The following is a 23,541-nucleotide window of genomic DNA, read 5'->3' as shown; positions in this document are numbered from 1 at the left end:
TGCTGTAGAAAAAATGTTGTCTCATTTAGAAATTTGAACTGCAAACCGCAACAGTAAACATTTCTAAGAATTTCCATAAGGCAGAGCAGTAATTTCTAATACTATTATCAAAACTGCCCAATGAAAATGTAATTGCTTAACGTAAGATAAATAATCATCTAAAAAATCTGTTTTGTACAATTCAGATAGAATTAAGTACTTCAGATCTTATGATGGAGGTTTTACATGAGGTCATCACTATTTAAAGAAAAACTGGACTTTAACTCATTTTACATAAGGCTTTATCGTTTGTGAAACGATAAAGCCTTATGCTACCATTTTAAAATTGAAAATAATATGACCTGCTGATGGGAAACCTGAATTTTTAAAATTGATATCCCTGCTTCTTTCATTTTTGCATGTAAATTGTACTGCTTTTTTAATTTCATTAAAATAATTAAATTGTCTGGCAGTTTCTGAAAAGCAACAGATGTGCACTGAAAAATGAGTGACAACTGTTAAATACAAGGATTAACTCCACTCCAGTATTTTCAACACTGTAGCAATAATCACAAAACTGCAGTGACTTAAACATAAGTCTCATTAAAATATACTATTAATAATCACTTCCACATTTCAGTAAGGTCATTCTCCAGCATTCCCTTTTTAATTGCACACTTGGGATAAAAATGGACAAACTTCACAACACTCCCATTATGAAAACTACTGTTTAAGTCAGAACTTGGTTTAAAATATACTCCTTTCTTTCTAAATCAAATGTGGGTATTTTAGAAATGATCCTTGGAGGTCTCAGGAATAAAGAGATTTAATTATGCAATCTTAACAAGAAAACTGTTTAAGTTTTAAAACTTTACATTAGTAGATATGATGCATTGAGATCCCAAATGTTTTAAATGTAAATGTGTACAAATGGGCAGTCTGTGTGAATTTTGATTTACTATGCATGTGAAATCAAATCACTGAAGGATCTTGAAAATTGCAATACAAAAATACCACACAATTTAACAAAGCAGAAGCATCAATTGGTGTAGATACACAAAAGTGATAGTAACATTTATCAGCATTATTGCTACTGGAAACCTGTTCAGAGTTCAAAAGCATTTGGAAACTGTCCAGATTCAGGATTATTCGGCCCTATTCATGACCTGCCAGTTGCCTTCCCACTGGCTGCCATCTATTTAACTCTGAAGTGAACTGTCCTACAGTGGTAAAGAGTCTTCAACAGGTGAGTTAGACCGAGTTAAATTGATATTTATTAATGGATAATAACGGATGAATAAAAGTGAATACAATATTATAAAGCAGTGTGCAATGCATCTGTACCTCTGTCTGACTTCAGGATGTTAGTTCATCCACAATAAGTATGACTGAAAACATTTCCAAGAAATATCACAATTGTTTTTTTAGATCTTTTTGCAAAGTGATTTTTCAAAATAACCAATGTATATATTAAATTATAGGGCTTGTGTGTACCAATTCTGAAACGTTCAAAGACATTTCTTGTACGTTAGGCATATTTACTGTATTTTTTAGACTTTTTTTCTAAAAATCTCTAGAACAGATTTTACTGCTATAAGAATGAGGGCGGAGCGGTGGCTCTGTGGCTAGGGATCTACGCCTGTGACTGGAAGGTTGCCGGTTCAAATCCCGTGGCCGGCAGAGGAATCCTACTCCGTTGGGCCCCTGAGCAAGGCCCTTAACCCTAACTGCTCCAGGGGCGCCGTACAATGGCAGACCCTGCGCTCTGACCCCAAGCTTCTCTCCATGTCTCTGTGTCTGTCTCCATGGAGAAAAGCTGGGGTATAAGAAAAGACGCATTCCTAATGCAAGAAATTGTATAGGGCTAATAAAGAAACATTATTATTATTATTACATTATTATGAAAATACCTTTATTAAATAAACCACCTTTAGTGTCTGTTTTGCAGTTTTCTACCCCTTTGGAGGTAGAAAACTGCTTTTCAAACAGCTTCTCGGTGTACCTTTATTCAGATCTAAATTTGTTAAATTAGCCTTGAAGTGTCTAACCTTAATGATCTATGGAGGAAGATTGCAAAGCAGTTCAGGGGTGATTTAGAGGCATTCAGTCCTGATTAGATCCAATCATTTTTTAAAATAGGTAATTCAAGAAAAGTACCAATTGGTCAGGAGAAGAGAGGTGTATCGAATATAATAGTGAGAATAATTAAATATTGAAAATGATGCAGGACATAACGAAGCCTGCAGCAATTCTTTATCTCAGTCACTCAGTTAATGGTCTTACGATGTTACCAAGAGTGGACTATATAGAAATTAACTGGATTGGCAAAGATTCTTTAAAAGAAATCTTATTGCTCCTATTAGGTAACTTAATATAACCCTTTACTTTTACATTAAAAAGATTATCCACTATGGTAAAACTAAGTTGAATGGCAAAAAGAGTGGCAACAAGATATTAGTAAAAGTATATTATTGGCATTAAATAGTATGTTAATTTTGTATATGTGTACTGTATTATTTCACCACAAAGGTTGTTTTGAAACATAACTCATGCAGCAAAATTTTAAATCTGCATTGAAGAGTGCAGAACCTGCACAGATAGGTGCTCAACAAGATGGGTCACATTATAAAGTCCCTGGTGAATGTCACAGGAAAGTCAGGGACCTAAAGGAAACCCCCATCATAGCATCAGGAATCCCAACAAATATATATACACAATATATTACAAACATACAACTATTACAGATATCAAATGCTTATCAAAACCAAAGTAGCCTATTCACAAGCAGATTAATAAGCTAGTAAATGTGGGCAACCACTTGTGCATCTTCTTCTCCGAGATCTACTTTGCCTGACCTGAATTGGTGTCATTCATAAAGGCATAGCTTGGTTAACAGAGTAAACATGCTTATGTAGAAGTGCGTCATGGGCCATGCTTTAGTTATTCAGTTCCTATCACCAAATCAATAGATGTACGCTGTGTGTAGATCTTTTATGAAAGTAATGCCTGTGTTATGCTGTGAAATAAAACACCAAAAAGGCCTCTGTGTTTCCCTAAATTATTGCAAACTCAGTTCTTACATGTCTTTCTGAAAAGAAATTAGAAGAAAGATAATCAGACAAACCGGAGGGTCAGGAGAGTGAGTTGGTTGAGTGGAAGTGATTGAGTGTGCATAATTTACTTTCTAGTCTGTTATTACCATCTACAACAAAGTTTGACAGCACAGTAGTGCTGCATCCACAGAATAAAAGTAATAAAAATGTAAAAAGTAAAGAACATGCACTTTACCAAGAAATCAACTCTAATACAGGGGACACAACAATACCATAACAGGGATCTAATTTGTTTGTATATAACTTTAATTATGGGGAAAACAATGCTTAAAGTTTGCAGTTTTCATTTTCATTAAAAATAGTTTCTACCATTAATTATTAACACTGTTTCTGAAACAGTTATATTACTACAGAAATGCATGATAGAAACAAGAAGATGTACAGTTAATGTATAAAAGGTAATTTTCTGGGGATTGTTGCTATCTTTGTGGGTTTTAATAAGTCAGCTAAGAGGTAAAGCAAACAGCATATCAGAGCACAGAAGCTTTAGTGCCATAGAGTCTTTTTTCCCTTAAGAAACAAAAGCACCAGCCAACTCAGCAAGAGTTTCATCAAAGTCTGGGTTCCATAATGTCCTTGTCACAACTGATTGCGTATCAGCCTATGAGCACTGATTCAGAAAAAGCCACCGTTACATTGAGCATAAAGCCTTGCAATAAATTCAGTAAACACTACTTTAAATGGGGACTCCTAAAGTGAATGATATTTGCACAAGAAGAGGTAAAACCTTTGCTTAGTTTGGTGTACTGTATATTTATAATACCACACACATTTAACGTGCTCATTAATAACTCATACAACAGAATTCAATCCAAATAACTTTCTAGCAATTATAACAAATCTACAGCTTAATAAATGTTAATTAAAATCAGTGATTTAACACCACATTATAATTTTTTATCAAAATGTTTAAAATGTATAATCCTGAAAATAGACGACTGCACTTCATATTTGATAAAACTGTCGTGGGTCTCAGGGTGCTCAAGGAAATTTAAAAAAGAAAAAAGTGAAGGTAACAATGACATTCCATATTTCCGGCAGTGTTCCCTTGTGAGCTTGAATTGCAAAATCAGACTGCTCCACAACCTGACGTCCCCAACCCTCACAGCAGGTGCTGCTGGCAAATCAATATCTCTATAATGCATGGGCACACAATTATGTACTCTGCTTGGTCTTTCCTTGTTCCAAAGCATCAGCCCATTTCCGACAAATGTACCATTTTAAAATATAATAATGCTGCAAACTACGCATACAAAAGTGTACTGTAAATCTGAAAATATTCAAAAGAAAATATCAAGAACATGCACTGCTCTTACATCTTAAATTAAATCTGGGGATTTTCTTTAAAAAGAAAACCAAACTACATAAGAACACTATTGAATAAAGTAAAATGCCAGTTATGTAAAGTTCCCTTTAATAAATTTAATTTAAATTTAAAGTAATTAAACCAGAGCCAGAACATAACGGTTTCTATTGATTATTAGGTTTAATGACTTGCTACAAAGCTCGAAGAAATACTTGGTGTACTGCCTTACCATTAACAAGCTATTTCAAAAGGGCATTTCATTTGTTAAGGGAACACCCAGTTCTTAAATGAATCATAACTCAATTTTCAAAGAAAACAACCTGAATGACCAAGATAAATATCAGTAAATTCCTCATAAATTGCTCAGGAAACAACAAAAAGGAAAAAAAAATGTTTACAAATGATGCTGCAAGCACTGGATTAAATATGCGAATTAATATCACCGAAGTTCTTATATTGATCCTTCAGAAGACCATATTAGTAAAACATACCGTTTGGCTATCAGGAAAATCCATTTTTATCAGTTTGTGAGCACATTCTTCGAAATCCAAGCTGAAAAGAAAAAAGTAAAATGCGTCAATGTACACTGTTTTCATTTTACGGATACCTCAAGTGCTTCATTTGTTCAGTTTTTATATATATATTGAATTATTTGAGCTGAAAATAAAAAAAAACTCAACTAAGACCTCAAAGTTCTAAAAATAATATCACACTCAATAGTGTGTATGAATAAAAACATGTATAGATGGCATTTTCTAGCCACAATTCACCTTTCATGATGAGCACCTTCGTAACAAGCAATGTATTTTTTTTCCATTTTTAACACTAATAAAATTCCCATCATTTGAAGATACCTTGGAAGACAAGTCCAGGTCCAATGTTTCTTAAAATTGCCTAAAGAATTAATAGTTGCTTAAAAGTAATGTTGATAATATCTTTGCAAATTGTTATATATTGGCTTCTACAACAACACAAAAAGATAACACAAAGGTCTGAGATCATCACGAGTCTCTGTTAATCTTGAAAGCCAATCTACTCCATTTTTCATCTGGTTTCAGTTCTACACATGACAGAACTAATGACATTAAGTTTTCATCAAAACAGTTAAATGATCACATATATCAGGAATAACTATTTATAACAGATTGTATGTACCAGTCATTCACTACTAGGAACTCACCAGGACATACTGGGTAGATTGAGAACTGAAGTACTTTGTGTATAAACTCATTTGATTGGCAAGAATCTCTTATAATTTGTTCTCAAAGTATACCTGGTTAATTAATAAGTGATGATATGAGACATATTTAGTAACAATGAAAAATTACATATTTCAGGATACACATTCCATCCCCTGCAATAAAAAGGGATTTCTTCTGGAATAATGCCTTTAAAAATTTTTTTTAAAGAAACGGACTAAATAGCTTCCATTAATAAAAAAGTAATAAATATTAATATACTAAAACCCATGTGTGAAAATTTCTCAATATGAAGCTTAAAAACAATTTAGCATATCACATATATCCAAATGCCTCTATCAGATCTATGTATTTTCTTCATCAAATTAATGCCTAGCTTCTATAAGCTTTGAAAAAACACCTCTTTCCTTGCTCCTTGTCTCAAAGTATTTCTACTAATGGAAGTTAATTAGCATTAAAAAATGACTGAGAAGTACACAGTAATTTTGCATCTCATACTGACATTTTTGGAAACATACTGCATCTCTTTCTTACAAAACAACACAATTCACCTCTTACCATTAACAGTAATAACATTTTCCATTTTTATGTACCATACAATATACAATTCTGATATCTGAAGCAGAACATAAGGGTTTTATGTAATCCATTTAAAACATTTCTTAAAGTTAGTCAACAAAATGACTGGACTAAAGAACAAATAAAAATAATTCCTATAGTAAAGTATCTCATTTATCACATCTCATTTAATACACCACAGGTCCATCTTTTCTTGGAGAGTTTCTATGTTCTTGGGTTTGACACAGCATAAGATAGATCTTTCAGTTGTCTCTCTCCTCTTTGGATCTTAATCACAATTTTCAAAGCCCTTGTCTTCTAGCACAACTGTAAAACTGCATTGGCTTTTAGATTTTTTTTTAACAGTGCCTTGAGATAAGTTTCCCACTAAAAAAAGCTTATAGTTATTTATTAACAATATTAGCTGGTGCTTCTTAATTACTGGTATATGTCAAAAGCTTGAACATTCCCAACACTGCCAAAATCTCACATTAAAATTTAAGTTACTAGTGAATGTAATAGTTAAATTATTGTTACAATTTTTACATTTAATGTGCACTCATTTTTCAAGTTACAAATGAGATCAACAATGATTGATTCTTATTTTCAGTTATTGGATGCCTTAAAATGATGGCAACAGCTAAAGTAAAAACTTCCTTATAATACATTTTGGCTAGTATTTGTTAAAATAACTGCTGACTATTTGCTTGGCCTCCTGTTATGTTACACATACACACATTCCCCAGTGGGATGAAACACAGTTTAACAACTTCTTTGGGTTTTTGAGCTGATTGTCCAGTAATCTATTTATCACAGTTGTAAAACTGAAGCCATAAGAAAGGAATGTGGTGCTAGCTTGGCACTAAATGTGCTGCACTCTCTCAGTAAGCAGTTCTGATATTTTAATAGGTCTGCACAATAACAAATTCTAGTTTGAAAATCCCCAAGGTTAAGAAAAGATGATTAGATTATATCAAACTGTACTGCCTGTGGAGCATTTTGATAGGTCCAATTAGCCATCATCCACTGACAATTACAAGCCGAGTCCAGTAAACAGCAAATTGAAAAATGTTATATCCAAGAGTGCACACATCACCATTTATCTTTATATTCTATAGTTTGTAAGGAAACTAAGCCTTCTGCATTCAGCAGGGCACTCTAAATCTATTGAAAATTATTTGAAAAAATCCAATAAATGTTTTGTCAGCTGACAGTTGTAGCCATAAATATATACGGAGAACTTGTCTGCACCACACATCTAATAATTCATCTTATGATTAGTGTTAACCTGTGCATCAAAGAAATATTTATAACTGCAACCAATTCACAAAGATGTCAGGAAATGACTTTGGTAACAAGCGTATTAGCATTATATAGAGGTAACACAGGTACATTGTATGTAGTGATTAACTTTTGTCACTAAAGTATACCATCCATAGTATAGATATCACAATGTCATCTTGCCTTCCTCCTCCTCTCCATCTCTGGAACACTCTGCTTAGCCAGATCCAAGCTGTGTTCAGCTGAGACGAAACAGATTGAAACTGCTCTCTTCCTTAGACTTGCTCTCATACTATTTCTTCAGCTTTTTCTTATGCAAACCACTCCCATTATAAAACAACCCAGTATTCTACTAACAATCCATAAGGACTGCTCTTCATCTTCCCATCTAATCCCCTCTCTCTTCTTCTGCTAATGACTTTACTTCTCTTTAAAGTTTTGGACATTTGCAAGCTCTTCACCATTTTACCTCCACCCTCAACCTATTCAAGCCCCATATTCTCAGTCATAAACTGTCCCTGACACTGACACCAGCACCTTACTCATGGGCTATATAATTACCGTCTGGTAATTCTCCCAACCTATTTTATCCAAATCAGCTGTCCTATATCTCCATCGTCCTCAACACTTCTCTTCCCTCAGTCTGTTTTCTTGATTCCTTTAAAAAAACCTGCATCACACCCTTCTTAAAGTCTACCCTTGATCCATCTTCTCTTTACTGTGCACCCATCTCTTTCACCCTTTTCTCGCTGAAACCATCAAACAGGCAAATGTACTCTTCAGAAAACGCTATTCTGTCACCAATACCCCTCGAACAGCTAATGCCGTTTTCCTCTCATCTCTCTCTTAATCCTTCTTGAACTTTCTGTAGAACTTGCAGAACGCACTTTCCTTCTGTAAATACTTGCTGACCTGGAAGTCTTTGACACAAGGTCTCCCAGCAAGGCTTAACGCTTGCACCTCACTCACTCCTCTAGTAATGTCACAGTAGGCTCTATTCTGGATCCCATGCTGGCTTCTTTACACTTGCTTTCTAGGACTTCTGATGCCTTTGTGTGATTTTTCATAGCACTTCTACGCAGATGCTGTACTGTATTTTCTTCTGATAAACGAATCTCTTATACTAATGTCTGGCTTTCACCCATCTTCTCCTGGATGCACTCCTATTCCCTTAAACCGAAGCTATTCAAGTTTGATCTCATTTTCTTCCTCTTCTGCCAACTTCTCCACCTCTATATCTTTGAATCCACCTCTCTTTCCCCTGCCTCTTCCACCAGGAACATCATTGTCATTTTTATCCCCCTTTATTCTACTCTCGTCACATTATTACTCTAGGCCATTCCTGGCTCGTCCTCCTGAACAATTTCCACAGGATTCACCCCTTCCTCACTCACTTGTCTACACTGATTTGGTTTGGGCCCTGGTGATCACCCAATTAAACTACTCCCTCCCAGTGAACTCACTCCTGGCTGGCCATCTGCCTCTCTCTTGGTCTTTTATTACCTCATTCCATGTCATTATTCTGGCCCTTATAGTTTCACACATATATTTCAAAACACTTGTTCTTGTCTACTATTATTCTAACCACTCTCCCTCTGTTTCACCCCTTCATCTATCCCATTTCCTCTTTCAATTTCTCTGTTCTTCCAGGCTGGTTCATTCTCATCCCTGGCTCCAGATTGGCTGAATGAACTACCAGCTGGAACCAGAACTACACAGTCTTCAATCAAATTTCATCATATCAAGACTCATCTGTTCAGCCCACATCTGATCTTTCACATTTCTTTGAACTTCCAGTCCCAGCTATCGATGTACACTGCTTTTACTCTTGCTCTATGCTCTACTGGTATTGCACTTCTAACATGTGCCTTTCTCATCATTTTGTTTCTTTTCACCTCAATAAGACAGCTTGTTAAACATATGCAAACAATAATAAAGGGTAGCAAGTCAGGTCCAAAGACTTGATCAACTAAGCACTGTGCACTCACGCTGCCAATCACAAGTATAGTTCTGTAGAGACTGGACACTCCTGCCCAGCCCAACAAACTTGGATCTTCCCATGAAATGGTCTTTTGTACCATTCTGCATATCTATATCTCACTCGATGCTAACCATCCTGGATGGTTTAGAAAAAATATTGATTTATTGCTAAACAGGACTTGGCTCCATAGCTGGAGGATCCACCTGAGGTGCTTCTCCAACATACTGAATGCACAAATGATAAGCATGACACAATTGTTACTTTGTCTTTTATACTTGATTTTAATAAGACATAACATTCAACAGTTTATATCATAACATCCAATCAACACCTGATGATAACATGGGTTATTATTGTATTATTATACAGTAATACAAATTGGTTGTTTATCACGTCTCGATCAATTAAAATTATTCTAAAAGCATTTAATCAATATCTAAAATCCATATTCATTTTTCTAAAAAAAACATACAGGTATAAATAGTGATAAGCCTCTTTTGACGCTCTCTGTACAAGGTACATACTATTACTGAGCAATCTCTGTATACAAGTAATAGGGTAGGAAGTGAATGTACATCTTCATGGAAAGCTACATGTAGCTGAGCTTCATTAATAAATAGCCTGGCAGGTCACCTGTCAAGATTTTTTTGTTCATTTCTTTACCCCTGCTGATTCTAATGTTTATGCACCAGCTGCTCCTCCAACTGCTCAAGGAGACAGTACTAAGAAACAGAGTATCAACACTAAAATAATCCCAGTAGTTGTATAACGCATCTCTGTTGAACACATCTCATGCTTAATGGATTTTTCCAAAAGTATTTTATTAAATCTCTCAAGGATTTCATACAAAGAATTCATTAAAGAGAGCAAGACTGTACAATGTCACACATGGTAACGAATCACTACTAGATTTCTCCCGCAGTTTAAAAAAACAACTTGAGGTTTTCAAAACTGCTTGCATGTTTTCATTTGCATATTAGGTTCTTTACATTTTGGGTTTAATTATTGCATGATAGTTGTGCCTCACATTTAACAGAAAACTTCTAAAATTGCACATCCCTCATTTTGTATAGTTTGTACTGAATGATTAATATTATTACATGTCAGTCTGACAATGTAATTTAAAGTGATCAAAAATGATTTTCAGCAAATAAAACACATTTAGGGCAAAAAAAAATCACTGCTTTAGTGAATAAATGGTTAATAAAAGATAAAAACCAAAAGAGAGCATGAATTTATTATACTTTTATCTATGGAAGTCAAGCAACTGAAAGGATTTTTCAAATATTAACATCTCACTGGTCAAATGGCCAGAAGCAATCTATTTGCTAGGACCTGAATGTGGCGTTTTTAAACAGCTTTTCACACACCAATCTATTTTTCTACATCTTAGCACAAAAAGGTTCTCAGTATTTTAGACAAAAGATTATAAAAAAGGGTGACCTGTAATGATTAACTTTCAATCTAAATCTCTAAATGCCCTGTATAGGCTGCTACTAAAAAGAAATTTCAGGTATTCTTACAAAATGAAACAAAATCCTACTGCATAAAAATTCAAAGGCTTTTTTTGCCATTTAATGCAACTCTATTAAGGTAGCTTATCCATTTGTTCAGGCTAAAGACAAATGCTTAGCTCTAATCTGAGCCATCACTGTTTTATTCTTAACTTGAACCACTGCACTGTTTTTTTTCTTAATCAGTCTGAAGCCCAGTGGAGGAAGCCAGATAAAGATCCTTCACATTTTTTGTAATATTTACTTTCCTGTAATGACACTTATCTAAATACAGACCTTTCGATATAGCATACCAGATATAGCATAACTGGCATACCAGTTCATCATGCAATTTGTTTAAAAAGCAAACTGTACGCCTGGTGTAAACCTTAGTAAATCAACCACTAGAATAGAACAACTGCTTTTACTTTTCTTCTAGATATTTGCCTCTTAATGACGATTTACAGTGAAAATATTTTTTTGTCTGAGCTGAATAGCTTTCTAGAGATCCTTTCAGACATGTCCCTCCATTCTGCAGTTGACTCACCCCTAAGATCTGCCATGCTCTACAAAAATGTGGATTGAGATTTGTCCCAGGGTCACAGTACTACTTTCATCCTGGATTGAATATAGAAATAGCTATAGAAGAAGCATGTTAATAGGTTCATGTATTAGTATTCAACAGTACGATTCTGGCACAGCATCTGTTCTTTCCCTGGACATGCATTTGTGTCTTTTTCTGTGAAGGAAGGCTCATTTAGTGTGGGAAATGACAACGCGCTCTGCGTGAATTTGTTTTTGTACTAGTTTGAGAGTTTCACTCAGGCTGAAAATGGAAGTGTACACATACTTGTCTATTACGGGTACATAAGAGCCTGAAATCATGTTTTAAATAATAATGAGACTTAAGATTCCCATACAATTTTGAACTGTACGTAATTATTTAAATTGTTTCCAGGTGAACAGAAGCAGCTGAATAAACAGCAGTTTATCAAAGGAACCTGTTATTAGCAGGTAGTTCAAGCAATTGCTGTTTTCTTCTGCTTATTTTTGTTTTTCCTGTTTGAAAAGGATACTTTTTCTTTACAAAACACGGCGCACCTGAGATCTGTGAAATAAATTCAAATAGCTGTTTCCTTCAGGCTTTTTAAGGTACAAGTTATTTATAAAGTTATCTGACCTATTTAAACAACTGTATTGTGAAAACTGAACTCCAAGAAACAATGACATTTGTAGCAGAAAAATTGACCATGGGGAACACATTCACATAAATAAAGACACTACACACAGAAGTTGCTACATTAGGTCATGGAGACACCATATGTCTCCATGATGGCATGCATGCTTAGAAAGAACTGACACCATTCAATACTGCATGAACGTGTTTAGTGTTCACAGTCTATGGGACTGTTACCCACGGTTGATGTGGTCCACATTCCACAGTATGCAGTTTTAGCAATGCAATTGTTTGAACAGGCCAACTTACTTTAAATGCACCCTGTATTTATTGGTTAGTGGTTACCCACCTAGAGCCGAAACCAGACTAGCAACGTTGACACACATGCCCCAAGAATAAAAATCATTGAACTTAGTGACTTCCTCCAATGAATATCTAACCCAAATTACTGTGTTGATTGGCTTGGAATACAAATCACAGCACTCATGTTCCTGACCCAAGAGCTTTCAGTTTAATGATTATTTCAGTTTCTGTGCATAAAAGCCTGAGAAAGTCTATTTTTTTTGTTTGGACAAAATGTCAGTACAGCATACAATGAAACTACTACTTCACACTAAAAAGAAAGCAAAAAAAAATCTATAGAACTTTTTACAATTATTCATTATTAATATTTCTGAGAGAGTACAGTATTAATTAGTATTTATAAAGTATTTTAATTTATAATTCAAGTTGATCTCAAATTACTAAATTGCACCTGATAAGGAGAATACACTACAACATGGATCTCAAATGCAGCTGGATAATAAAGTTTACTTTCAACCTGACTTTTATGTATTTATCACCACAGCTATGTAGAAGCTATAAATTTCATGAAATCAGGAAATGCATAAAGGTCGACTTACCTTGACTGGATAGCAAGATAGATGGTACGGCGGAATGCAACCAGATTCACCTCTGTCTTATCGTGAATGGTGATTTTCTCTTGTTCTAAAATAAGGAAATGCTCTGTTTTACATGACAGTTAAATACATTTTGCTTCACAGATTACATATTAATGATATGACGGGTACATTTATGCTATTAAGGTGTATAAATACAAGGGTTTTCTGAATTATTTTAAATGTTTTCTACTCCGCAATTGTGATAAGCTTGTAACTCACCTAACAGATCGATCATCACATATGAAGACAATATAAGATTCACTTCAATAAGAATAAAAGGTTCAAAGTATTTTATAGTCCTATAAATAAACCTTTGTGCACAGAACATTGTGTTTTACACTAGATAACAAATAGTAACAGTAACAAGAGGATATGACAAGAAGAATAAGCAGACTGTATACAATCCAAGAAAACTGATATTAATATCTGCATTAGTAATAATAAAATATAAAGATGGGTAAATAGATCAAGCAAGAATTAAAATTAGATAAAGTAAGGTTGAATACAAATTACTAAATTCAAAAGCACTTCTCCACCAAACTCAAAAGATGAATAGTACTTAGTCAGCATAAAATCACTCTTGCATGGAGAAGTGTTATTTTATTAAGGGTGTCAAAGTTGAATTAGGATTAAGCTAATAATATCAGTGTTTGACAGTAATAATATGAAACTATTCGACGATGTTTTAACAGAATAAAAGAAGCAAACAGACCTATCATCTAACTTGATTAAAGGATAATTTCATGGTCCAGATTTTAAATTATAATTATAAATATTAAAATTAAATATATATCTCCATGTACATTTTTGCCAATAAACATTTTTCCATTTAAAATGCGTTGACAGTGATAATTTCAACCAGTTAATTATTTAGTTTTAAAAATATTAAAATAGTCTGAACATGGTCATAACTCAGCCTTGATATGAGTACTGTGCCCTGAATTTCCTTTGCGTTTTTACCTTCTATTACCAGATTTCATATGGATAATCTCAATATGTGAAGCACCAATACCACTTGATATATTATCTGATCTTTTTTATATAAAATCTTAAAATTGCCTAAATAGAAGCATCCAACAGTAATGTAAGAAAAGGCTTTAAAATGACAGAATGACTTACACATGTTTGAGAAAGAACAGATGCTATACTTTACACAACATTACCTGTTAAGGTTTCACAAAGAACATTTAAAATTGCTGATGCAACATAATTCGAAACATTGCCGACTTAGCAAAAGTGGTAAAAAAAGAACAAGTTATCATGTAATGAAATACGGATAAAAATGGTCAAGTAACAACATAGCAAAAAGTGGTTTAGCAATGCAATCAGTGTTAAACTGAAAATACATATAACTTTTTCACAGTACAGTGAAAAGGTTTACAACTTTCTAAAAACCAGACATACAGGCTAGCACGACTAGGGTCTCAAACCAAACCTCACTTTCTACTGTGAAACTACTGCTTTTACTATCCAAACATAAAATAACTTAAAAATACCCAAGCAAGCTTTTACTGGATACTGTTCACTCAAAACAACTTGATGATGTAATTTGAAAATGCTTAGATTTAGTCAAGTGGATAACACCATTGAAAAAGTAACTCCATTATCAAATATCTAATGCGTGTCAATAGTTTTTCACCACATGTTCTCATCAGTTGATTGCTCTAAACAAGGACTACTGGAATAAACAGTTTTTAACTGGTACACAGAGATGAACAGGTATATGGTACATAGAATAAATTAAGAGATCCTAAATGATTTATAGTTAAAAACAGAATAGACTTATATTGCATGCACACCATGACGCTTTTAATGATAAAAACCTAAGTGCTTTCATCCACAATAAATATATTAAATTGCTTTAATGGTAAGCCAGTATTGGTGAAATATGAAGGACAACAGGTGACTATGCGACAATCCTAGATTTAAGATAACGAGCAATTTAAATAAAACTTTTTTTTACAAAAGCAGGAGAAAATACAATTGAATGAAATATTCGATTTCATCATTTATAATTTTCAGGTAGTGAATACCTTTAATTAATATCGGTACCTTTTGTTGAAAGCTCCTCCCCCCATTATAGCATTATAAAGGTAACCAATGTGATATCTTTATTAACTGGATTAACTTGGACACCTGCTATTGATTAACAATGATAATGCAGTTAGCATACAATACATCAAAATTCTGATATATCTCATGAACCGCAGCACCTGTACCTTCTTCTTCATTGTCGTCATCTTCTTCATCTTCATCACTGCCATCTGCATCATCTCCAGAACCTGAATCACTGCTGCCCTCATCAAGAATCTCTAAGGCACAGAAATCAATGTGACTTGAATTGACTTTGTAACCAAGCTCACCAAAAACTTGACTTTTGTCTTCTGATTCTACAAAACTTAACTGATATGCTGATTTTAAGACTGATCTTTAAAGTTCTTCGTGGTATAAATGATTAGTCTAAAAATAACTGAATATAATAAGACATTGGCACAAAATATTCTCCAACAAGACAATAACTAGCCTTCTACAGCAGGAGTGGCTGGATTAATTTTGTTAATTTAAAACCTGAGAAAATATATTTACCATCTTTCATATTTCTTTTCATAGAAATATTCACAATGCAAACACCTAAACACTTTTGAAATAAAAGCTTTACATTACATTAATAATATATATTATTGCTATAGCAATTCAGAACTTTACCCTTTTTAATTGTTCTGTACTTCTCTTCATTTTCCAGAAAGCTAGGGTCCATCTTGAATACATCTGCAAACATTAAACATTGTTTTTTAATAGCAAGAGCATTAGTTTGCAATTAGACATTTTACAGCAATTAAGTAATTATAAATGAGATGTAATCAAAGGCAATTACCCATAAAATGCATTTGCAATCTATTAGAATAGTATTATTCATAACACACTTAATATGATAACAGCTTCAAGCATACCCTTAAGTGTTTTTTGCAAAGATTTTCAATTATAGCACTTTGTCTTTGGAACCACAGAAGCAGCTTCTCCAAATATGGAGTACCAACAGCAGAGTTATATTCAGGAAGGATTTTTACACACAACATTACACGTGTTAAAATTCTGCTCACGCTTAATTAGATTTGAGAAAGTAGAGGCTCATACTTGTCATCCTTTATACATAATTAGTCTTTGCCCGAAAGAGAGAACTGCTTACGGATATGTAACGGGGCTCTCTTCTAATTCAATTTATGTGATTTTGCAAAAGCAGACAAAAACTATCAAGGGGATTTAAGTTACCCCACATCTCCAGGACTTAGTGCTATTGGAACTCACTTATTCTTTTAAAATGAACAAAAATATTTCATGTTTTGTATACATTTCTGTGTCAACGTACGATAGGGATTACTCCTAAATTACTGTTGCATTAATTAGAAACTGCTTAAGATATAAAACTTACTTTGCTATAACAATGAAAACATCTATAAGCACAGAAGAATGTGTAGAAATGTCAACGTAGAAAATTAAACAAGATTCATAAGAATCCAATGTAAAGGTTCCTGTATTAAATGCATGCTAAAATCAGTAACATTAAAGAAATGAAAATGTGAAAGATATCCCATATTATCAGCAATATTATTTGACACTTGCGAGTATAATAATAAAATACATTACTAGCTCCTTACGATTAATAAAACTGGGCATATGAAAGAAACAATTTCACAAGTACCTTGTTGAAGTGTACAATAGTTTTGCTTCACCTGGGATTTGAACCTACAACCTTCCTGTTCACAACTCAACCTACTACTCCACAGTGCTGCAAATTTATATAGGTCTGGAAATGTTTGATACTAGAAATATTTTAGAGGCTGTTTTTACTATTATCAGAAATATGTGCTTGCCTTTTTTATTACTCCTGTTTGGATAACAATTATAATAATTAATAATAATTGTTTACACTTATATAGTGTTTTTCTGGACACTCCACTCAAAGCGCTTTACAGGTAATGGGGACTGCCCTGCATCACCACCAATGTGCAGCATCTACCTGGATGATGCGACAGCAGTCATAGTGCGCCAGAATGTTCACCACACATCAGCTATCAGTGGGGAGGAGAGCAGAGTAATGAAGCCAATTCATAGATGGGGATAATTAGGAGGCCATGATTGGTAAGGGCCAATGGGAAATTTGGCCAGGACGCTGGGGTTACACCCCTACTCTTTTCAAGAAATGACCACAGAGAGTCAGGACCTCGGTTTTATGTCTCATCCGCAGGACAGTGCCTGTTTACAGTATAGTGTCCCCGCCACTATACTAGGGCATTAGGACCCACATGGACCGCAGGGTGAGCGCCCCCTGCTGGCCCCACTAACACCACTTCCAGCAGCAATCTTAGTATTCCCAGGAGGTCTCCCATCCAGGTGGAGACCAGACTCACACCTGCTTAGCTTCAATGTGTTGCCAGTTGTGGGTTGCAGAGTGATATGGCTGCTGATATGCCATATCAGATAAAACCGGCCCAAAGGAAAATATTTTGCAGATCATGCATATATTTAGAGTTCCCAGAAAAACACAATTTCTAAATATGCAAGAAAAACATGCAAAAACATTACTGGATCACACTCTTTTACAAAACTTACTGAGAATATCCTCTGGATTGTAATCATCTTCCAATGGAAGCATATGAGTAAACTGATCCTCCTCCTCTACTAGATCAAGACCTTCAGGAATGATTGGATGATCCTTAAAGCCATCTTTACGAATTGCAAACATAACCTCAATCATGTACTGGACACGTTTGTCAATTTCTGACTCATGCAGGATGTTTCGCAACCGTTCAAATATAGCTGTAAAAAAACAGAGCATCAATAATAGGACAATAAGACATGACAAACAAAATCTAACAGTAAACCTTATTATAACTATTACTATTATTACTACTTATAACGAACATGATAACCACATAAAAAAATCCCATTCATCAATACGGAACCATACTATAAAAGGGACATGATAAAATATAGCTCAGTGGGGTACACTGATGTTAAAATCATCCACAACAAAAATTATAACAGTTTTTTAGAAAACCGAAAACAGACTGCATCTGATCTGTCAAAATACATGGATGGATTGTGGCTATGTTAAGCTCTACTGTACACAATGTACTTACCATTAATGCCACGTGGTGAGACCTCAGTCAATTTGAGACCACATTCCTTCAGAAAGCTGATGGCCACTTCCACACTGTCATCAGTGGGCCTTTCCAATAGCAGAGTGAGCATTTCCAAACACAAAACCTCATGAGCCTGTAAAAAGTAATACATATTTTCATAAAATCTTAAGTTACTAAATATGCTAATTCCAGGCTGCATAAAAGTATTAATCTTTTTTTAAGTTTAGCATTCTCTGTTCTCCAGATATATTCATTCCCCTAATTAATTAGGAACAGAAACATCATTTAACATGAGTAAATTGGATTAAGTCCTTTAAAAAAATAATACAGCATACTATTTTAGATTATAGTTGCACAGAGCAAAGTTTTATTACAAATAAAACTTTTATTTGTAATAATTGATTTCCAATAATTGAAGGCCATTTGCCCCCTGCCAAATCTGCCCATTTAGTAGTCAGTCGCTAACCGATCCAAGGAACTCATCTGACTATTTTTAAAAAAGAAACCAGGGCATTGGCTTCAATGACAATGGAATGGTACTTTGTTCTGTACTCCCACATCCCTTTGGGTAAAAAAGCCCCTACTGTATTCTTCCTTTAAGTAAAATCAGACAAAAACAAATCTACAATATAATTCTTCTCTATGGAAGTGAAACACGCACCCCCTGAATGATGCAGAGACCTCCAAAGGTGTTCTGTTTATCTTTTGGTCTTAAACAGTAAGACATTTAGTGGTAGCAGCCACCATCAAGGTTAAGGTAAGAGAGGCATTGTATATTTAGTACCTTACAATGATTTATTACCCATTCTTTCACCAGTTTGTACATTATTTTGAGTCATGTTCCTGCTTGTTTATTCATATACTGTACATCTGTTTCACTGACAATGCTGTTAATTGTAAATACATGTAACTTGTCTTACAAACAGTAAACAGACTTGAGAATATTAATATAAGCTTTCTCCTAACCTTCTAGAAGCCAGCACAATCAAATTAAACAGCTTTATTCTTCATAATATTATCCTTCACACAATGTTCAATTACAAAAACATCTTAACCAAATATTAATGAAAACCAAACACTTATGGTGCAATAAAACATTTAAATTAGTGACTAAATGATAAAAACGTCGGCAAAATTGTGTTATTAAGTTTAGTTGCAAAAATAGATATTGGCTAAAGTTACTCCAAAAATTGGTTTAATTAGGATTAGCCTAAAATTTGTAAAGCACCATGCCAGTATCATTAAAAACAAATAAGAATATAATTAAGTATACTTACAATATTCTGATTGATCAGGTGGGCAACAAACTTTGATGCTGTCAGACATTGTTGCTGGAAAGAAATAAGATACGTTAATGCTTTCAAAGTAAAATGCATTCAATTACAGCACAGAAATAAAGCATTTTAAAAAAACTTTATTCATTTACCTTATCGTTTCTTCGGTACCCCTTCCGGAAGTTAAGAATTAATCTCTTAAGAATGAGCTCTCCAATTTGAGGAAACTTTGAATTAATAATTGCCACAACTGCAGCATATACATGAGTGAAAATAGGGGAGGCACTCTGTGCTTGTAACGTTGACCTGGCCAAAAGACCCCTGAAACAAAACGACCACACTGTCATCTTCTAGATCGCAAGAAGTTATTGGAAAGCAGAAGTATTACAGAAATACACACTTGCATTTATGGAGAGAAAAAATACCTACCTTCCTCTCACAATGTTTTCTTGTAGAAGTTCGTTGATAATATTGGCAATGTTGGAGACGTTCACTTTGTTGATGAGACCATTGATGGATTTCTTCAAGGCTTCCCAGCTCATTCTCTGATAAGCCAGACTGCAATAAAAAGTAAACACACTGAACTAGAAATAGAGACCACAATGTAATATGCACCTTTACAAAAATCCTTCAAACGTACAGGATTATATTGTTTGTTGATTGTACTTGTTTTAAGAAGGTGTATTGCTTTATTATGTCATGAGGCACAAATACTATGTACAGTATGTACAGAAAGTAAACCCTCTTTCAATCCTATGGTTTTATATATGAAGACAACAAAAACATCATCTGGTCCTTACCAGGTCCTAAAATTAAATCTAACCTCAGGTGACAAAAAACACATAACAGATTCCACTATGTCATTATTTAATCAGCAAAAAATAAGCCAACATGCAGAAGCCATGTGTGAAAAACTAAGTACACCCCATAATTCAGTAGCTTGTAGAACCACTTTTATCGTTTTCTGTATGAGCTTATCAGTCTCTCACATAGTTTTGGAGGGATTTTGGCCCACTCTTCTTTACAACATTGCTTCAGTTCATTGTTTGAGGGCATTCGTTTATGTACAACTCTCTTAAGCTCTCGCCACAGCATCTCAATGGGGTTGAGGTCTGGACTTTGACTTGGCCATTTGAACACCTTTTTCTTTTTCAGCCATTCAGTTGTAGATTTGCTGGTGTGCTTGGGATCAATGTCCTGTTACATGACTCAATTTCGGCCAAGGTTTAGCTGTCGGACAGATGGCCTCACATTTGTCTCTAGAATAGTTTGGTATAAAGAGGAGTTCATGGTCGACTCGATGACTGCAAGGTGCCCAGGTCCTGTGGCTGCAAAACAAGCCCAAATCATCACCCCTCCACCACCGCGCTTGACGACTGGTATGAGGTGTTTGTGGTGATATGCTGTATTTGGTTTTCACCAAACATGGCGTTGTGACCAAACATCTCCACTTTGGTCTCGTCTGTCCAAAAGGCATTTTTCCCAAAATCTTGAGGTTTGTTCAGATGTAACTCTGCAAACCTAAGCCATGCTGCCATATTCTTTCTGGAGAGAAGGGGCTTTCACCTGGCTACCCTTCCATGAAAGCCATACTTAAGTCTTTTTCTGATCACACTGTCATGAACTTTAACATTTAACATGCTAACCGAGGCCTGCAGATCCCTAGATGAAGCTCTTGGGTTCTTTGCGATTTCTCTGAGCATTATACGGTCTGGCCTTGGGGTGAATTTGCTGGGACACCCACTCCTGGGAAGATTGGCAACTGTCTTGAATGTTCTCCATTTGTAAATAATCCTTCTCACTGTAGAATGATGGATTTCAAATTGTTTGTAAATGGCCTTATAACCCTTCCCAGATTGATTGTTCCCACATAGGTTCTGCATTTTGGCTTTCTTTTTGTTGAATAAATAATGACAGTGAAATCTGTTATGTGTTGTCTGTTATCTGAGGCTAGATTTCTCTAATTATAGAAGTTGGTGAGGACCAGATGATTGTTATTTATGCCCTGATACGTAAAACCATTGAATTGAAAGAGGGTGTACTTTCTTTTTCACATTACTGTACCTTTAAAACCTTCGTAAAGATATATCGTACATTTCTTGAAAATTAAAAGTATTACTTTACAGAATACAATAACATGTAAGAATAATCTTGCACTGTTATTTTTTAATAGGTGCCACAGAAAGCTGTACCTTTAAATATGATTTATAGACCTTATGGTATAAAGGACTAAAAGACCAAGCAACCACAATTTAGCCAGAAAGCTTTTCACCAAGTCTGAAATTCTAAAATAATGCTGAGCCTGTATTTTGTCTTGAAGTTTTTACATGGCCTTTATAAGACTGAAAATTCACCATCTTCTTAAAGGGTCCTTCTGCTCTTCTAACAGGAGCTACACAGAAAGCTCAGTGATAGTATGACTGCCAATAGAGAATACAGAATGTTGTTCCAAAAGATATAAAAAGTGATACCACAAATCTTTAACAACAGGTATCCAAAACATTTAACCACTAGCAGGGAGCAAACTGGGTGCATCTAATTTTAGAAGAACTATCCCAACCCTTGCTTCAAGAAAACCACAAGGAAAAAAAAAAATCAATCACATTATATTCTATTGAATTTCTCAAGAGTATTTAGCCACAAGCTATACATCAAATTTGAGGCAAACCATATTTCATTCTCAGAAAAAAAAAGTCAAGCAAGTCAAAAATCCTCCCTGGAATCAGAGACTCTGAAACATCCTACCAATGTCTGCCATCCACATCAGTTTGAATCACCTTTCACTGCCAAATATAATAACCAGAACCCATTTTGCCTTTAATGGAATATCTGGAAATATTAAACTTGTCAAAACTGACTGAATTCATATCACTATTGAGATTTATTGTTTTGAATCTAAAACACTTAGTTTATTCCACTTAATAAAAAAAAACGTAAAAAAGGATTTTTATTTTCTCCAAAACATTATTGAAATGCAATGGGAAGGATTTATGGCTTACCTGCTCTTGTCTGTAATCTGTTCCTGCATCATGCGCAGTTTGGCAGGGGGGATATAGGCTCCACCTGTGCGAGTCAGGATGGGGTCCAGCTCTTCTTTCTTCTTCTTCACTGGAGGCTCTTCAGCAGGGGGAGGTTCTCTCTGGAGAGGGGATGGAGATCTGCCTCTCCTCCTGGAATCCACCTCCCTTTCCCAGCTGGAGTGACGCATACGATCCCTTTCTCTGCTGGACCGGCGCTCACGGCCCCTGTCCCTGCTTGAATAGTAGTCTCTGTCCCTCTCCCTACCCGAATACCACTCTCTCACGTTGTCTCGGTCCCTCTCCCTGTCAGAATGTCGCTCTCTCTCTCGGTCTCTTTCTCTGCTGGAGTGCCGCTCTCTTTCCCCGATAAAAAAAAATATCCAAAACAAGAATTAAAAACTGGTTTTCCAACTATATGAAGATGTACGATGGGTTTGCACGTTGTGCTTATTTTTTTAATTTTGTTGCAAATTTTGCTTTAAGCTGATAATGAAGAGACTAATACAGTACATAAAAAATAATCTAAAAACTTTACCATGTGTCCTTCTACCCACTCAAATACTAATCAGAAAAATAAGCAACTATGATTAGAAAATAATTTAAAGGCTACGTTTATATAGCCTTAAATGTATACTGATGCAAAGGTCATCAAAAACATTTATGTTTTTGACTTTAACATGAACTTCTATGGGTGTTCATCAATATTGTTAAACTCACATAAAAGTCATTATTACAGCAAGTGGACATAGAATAAAAAAGCATTTTGATTTATCATTGCAAGAAATAAGCTCTCAAGATGAACTAAATGAGCCAAAACATATACTATGAAATAACCAGCCATTATATCCCGCTCCTACATTTTTGAAATTATACTTTTAGCATGCTCACTACATTACAACAGACAGTTGTGTAAAGCGCAAGTCACCTGTCACTGTATCTTCCCACGGCAGGACGCCCCCGCTCATATCGCCGATCGCGATCTTCTGAGGAACTTCGATCCCGCACTGGAGGTGAACGCGACCTTCTGCCTTCTCCATCCCTGAAAAAGACAACTATTGCTTTAAATACAAAATAA

The 23,541-nt window shown here is 34.9% G+C and overlaps 1 protein-coding gene across 1 annotated transcript in view; it reads right to left on the bottom strand.

The window, feature by feature from the left end:
• Positions 1-23,541, bottom strand: part of cwc22 (CWC22 spliceosome associated protein homolog) — a 48,934-nt gene that overhangs the window by 10,200 nt on the left and 15,193 nt on the right. The window contains exons 5-15 of the mRNA XM_015359046.2: positions 23,392-23,505; positions 22,446-22,823; positions 19,876-20,004; positions 19,599-19,767; positions 19,450-19,503; positions 18,170-18,305; positions 17,640-17,846; positions 15,735-15,797; positions 15,248-15,340; positions 12,990-13,074; positions 4,890-4,950 (exon numbers count right to left, since the gene is read on the bottom strand). Of these exons, the coding sequence (XP_015214532.1) occupies positions 4,890-4,950; positions 12,990-13,074; positions 15,248-15,340; positions 15,735-15,797; positions 17,640-17,846; positions 18,170-18,305; positions 19,450-19,503; positions 19,599-19,767; positions 19,876-20,004; positions 22,446-22,823; positions 23,392-23,505 (1,489 nt within the window). The remainder of the gene's footprint in view (positions 1-4,889; positions 4,951-12,989; positions 13,075-15,247; positions 15,341-15,734; positions 15,798-17,639; positions 17,847-18,169; positions 18,306-19,449; positions 19,504-19,598; positions 19,768-19,875; positions 20,005-22,445; positions 22,824-23,391; positions 23,506-23,541) is intronic.

The sequence above is a fragment of the Lepisosteus oculatus genome, chromosome 12, assembly GCF_040954835.1.
Source record: "Lepisosteus oculatus isolate fLepOcu1 chromosome 12, fLepOcu1.hap2, whole genome shotgun sequence".
Classification (NCBI taxonomy): Eukaryota; Metazoa; Chordata; class Actinopteri; order Semionotiformes; family Lepisosteidae; genus Lepisosteus; species Lepisosteus oculatus.
This window is presented reverse-complemented; position numbering and strand designations above follow the sequence as displayed.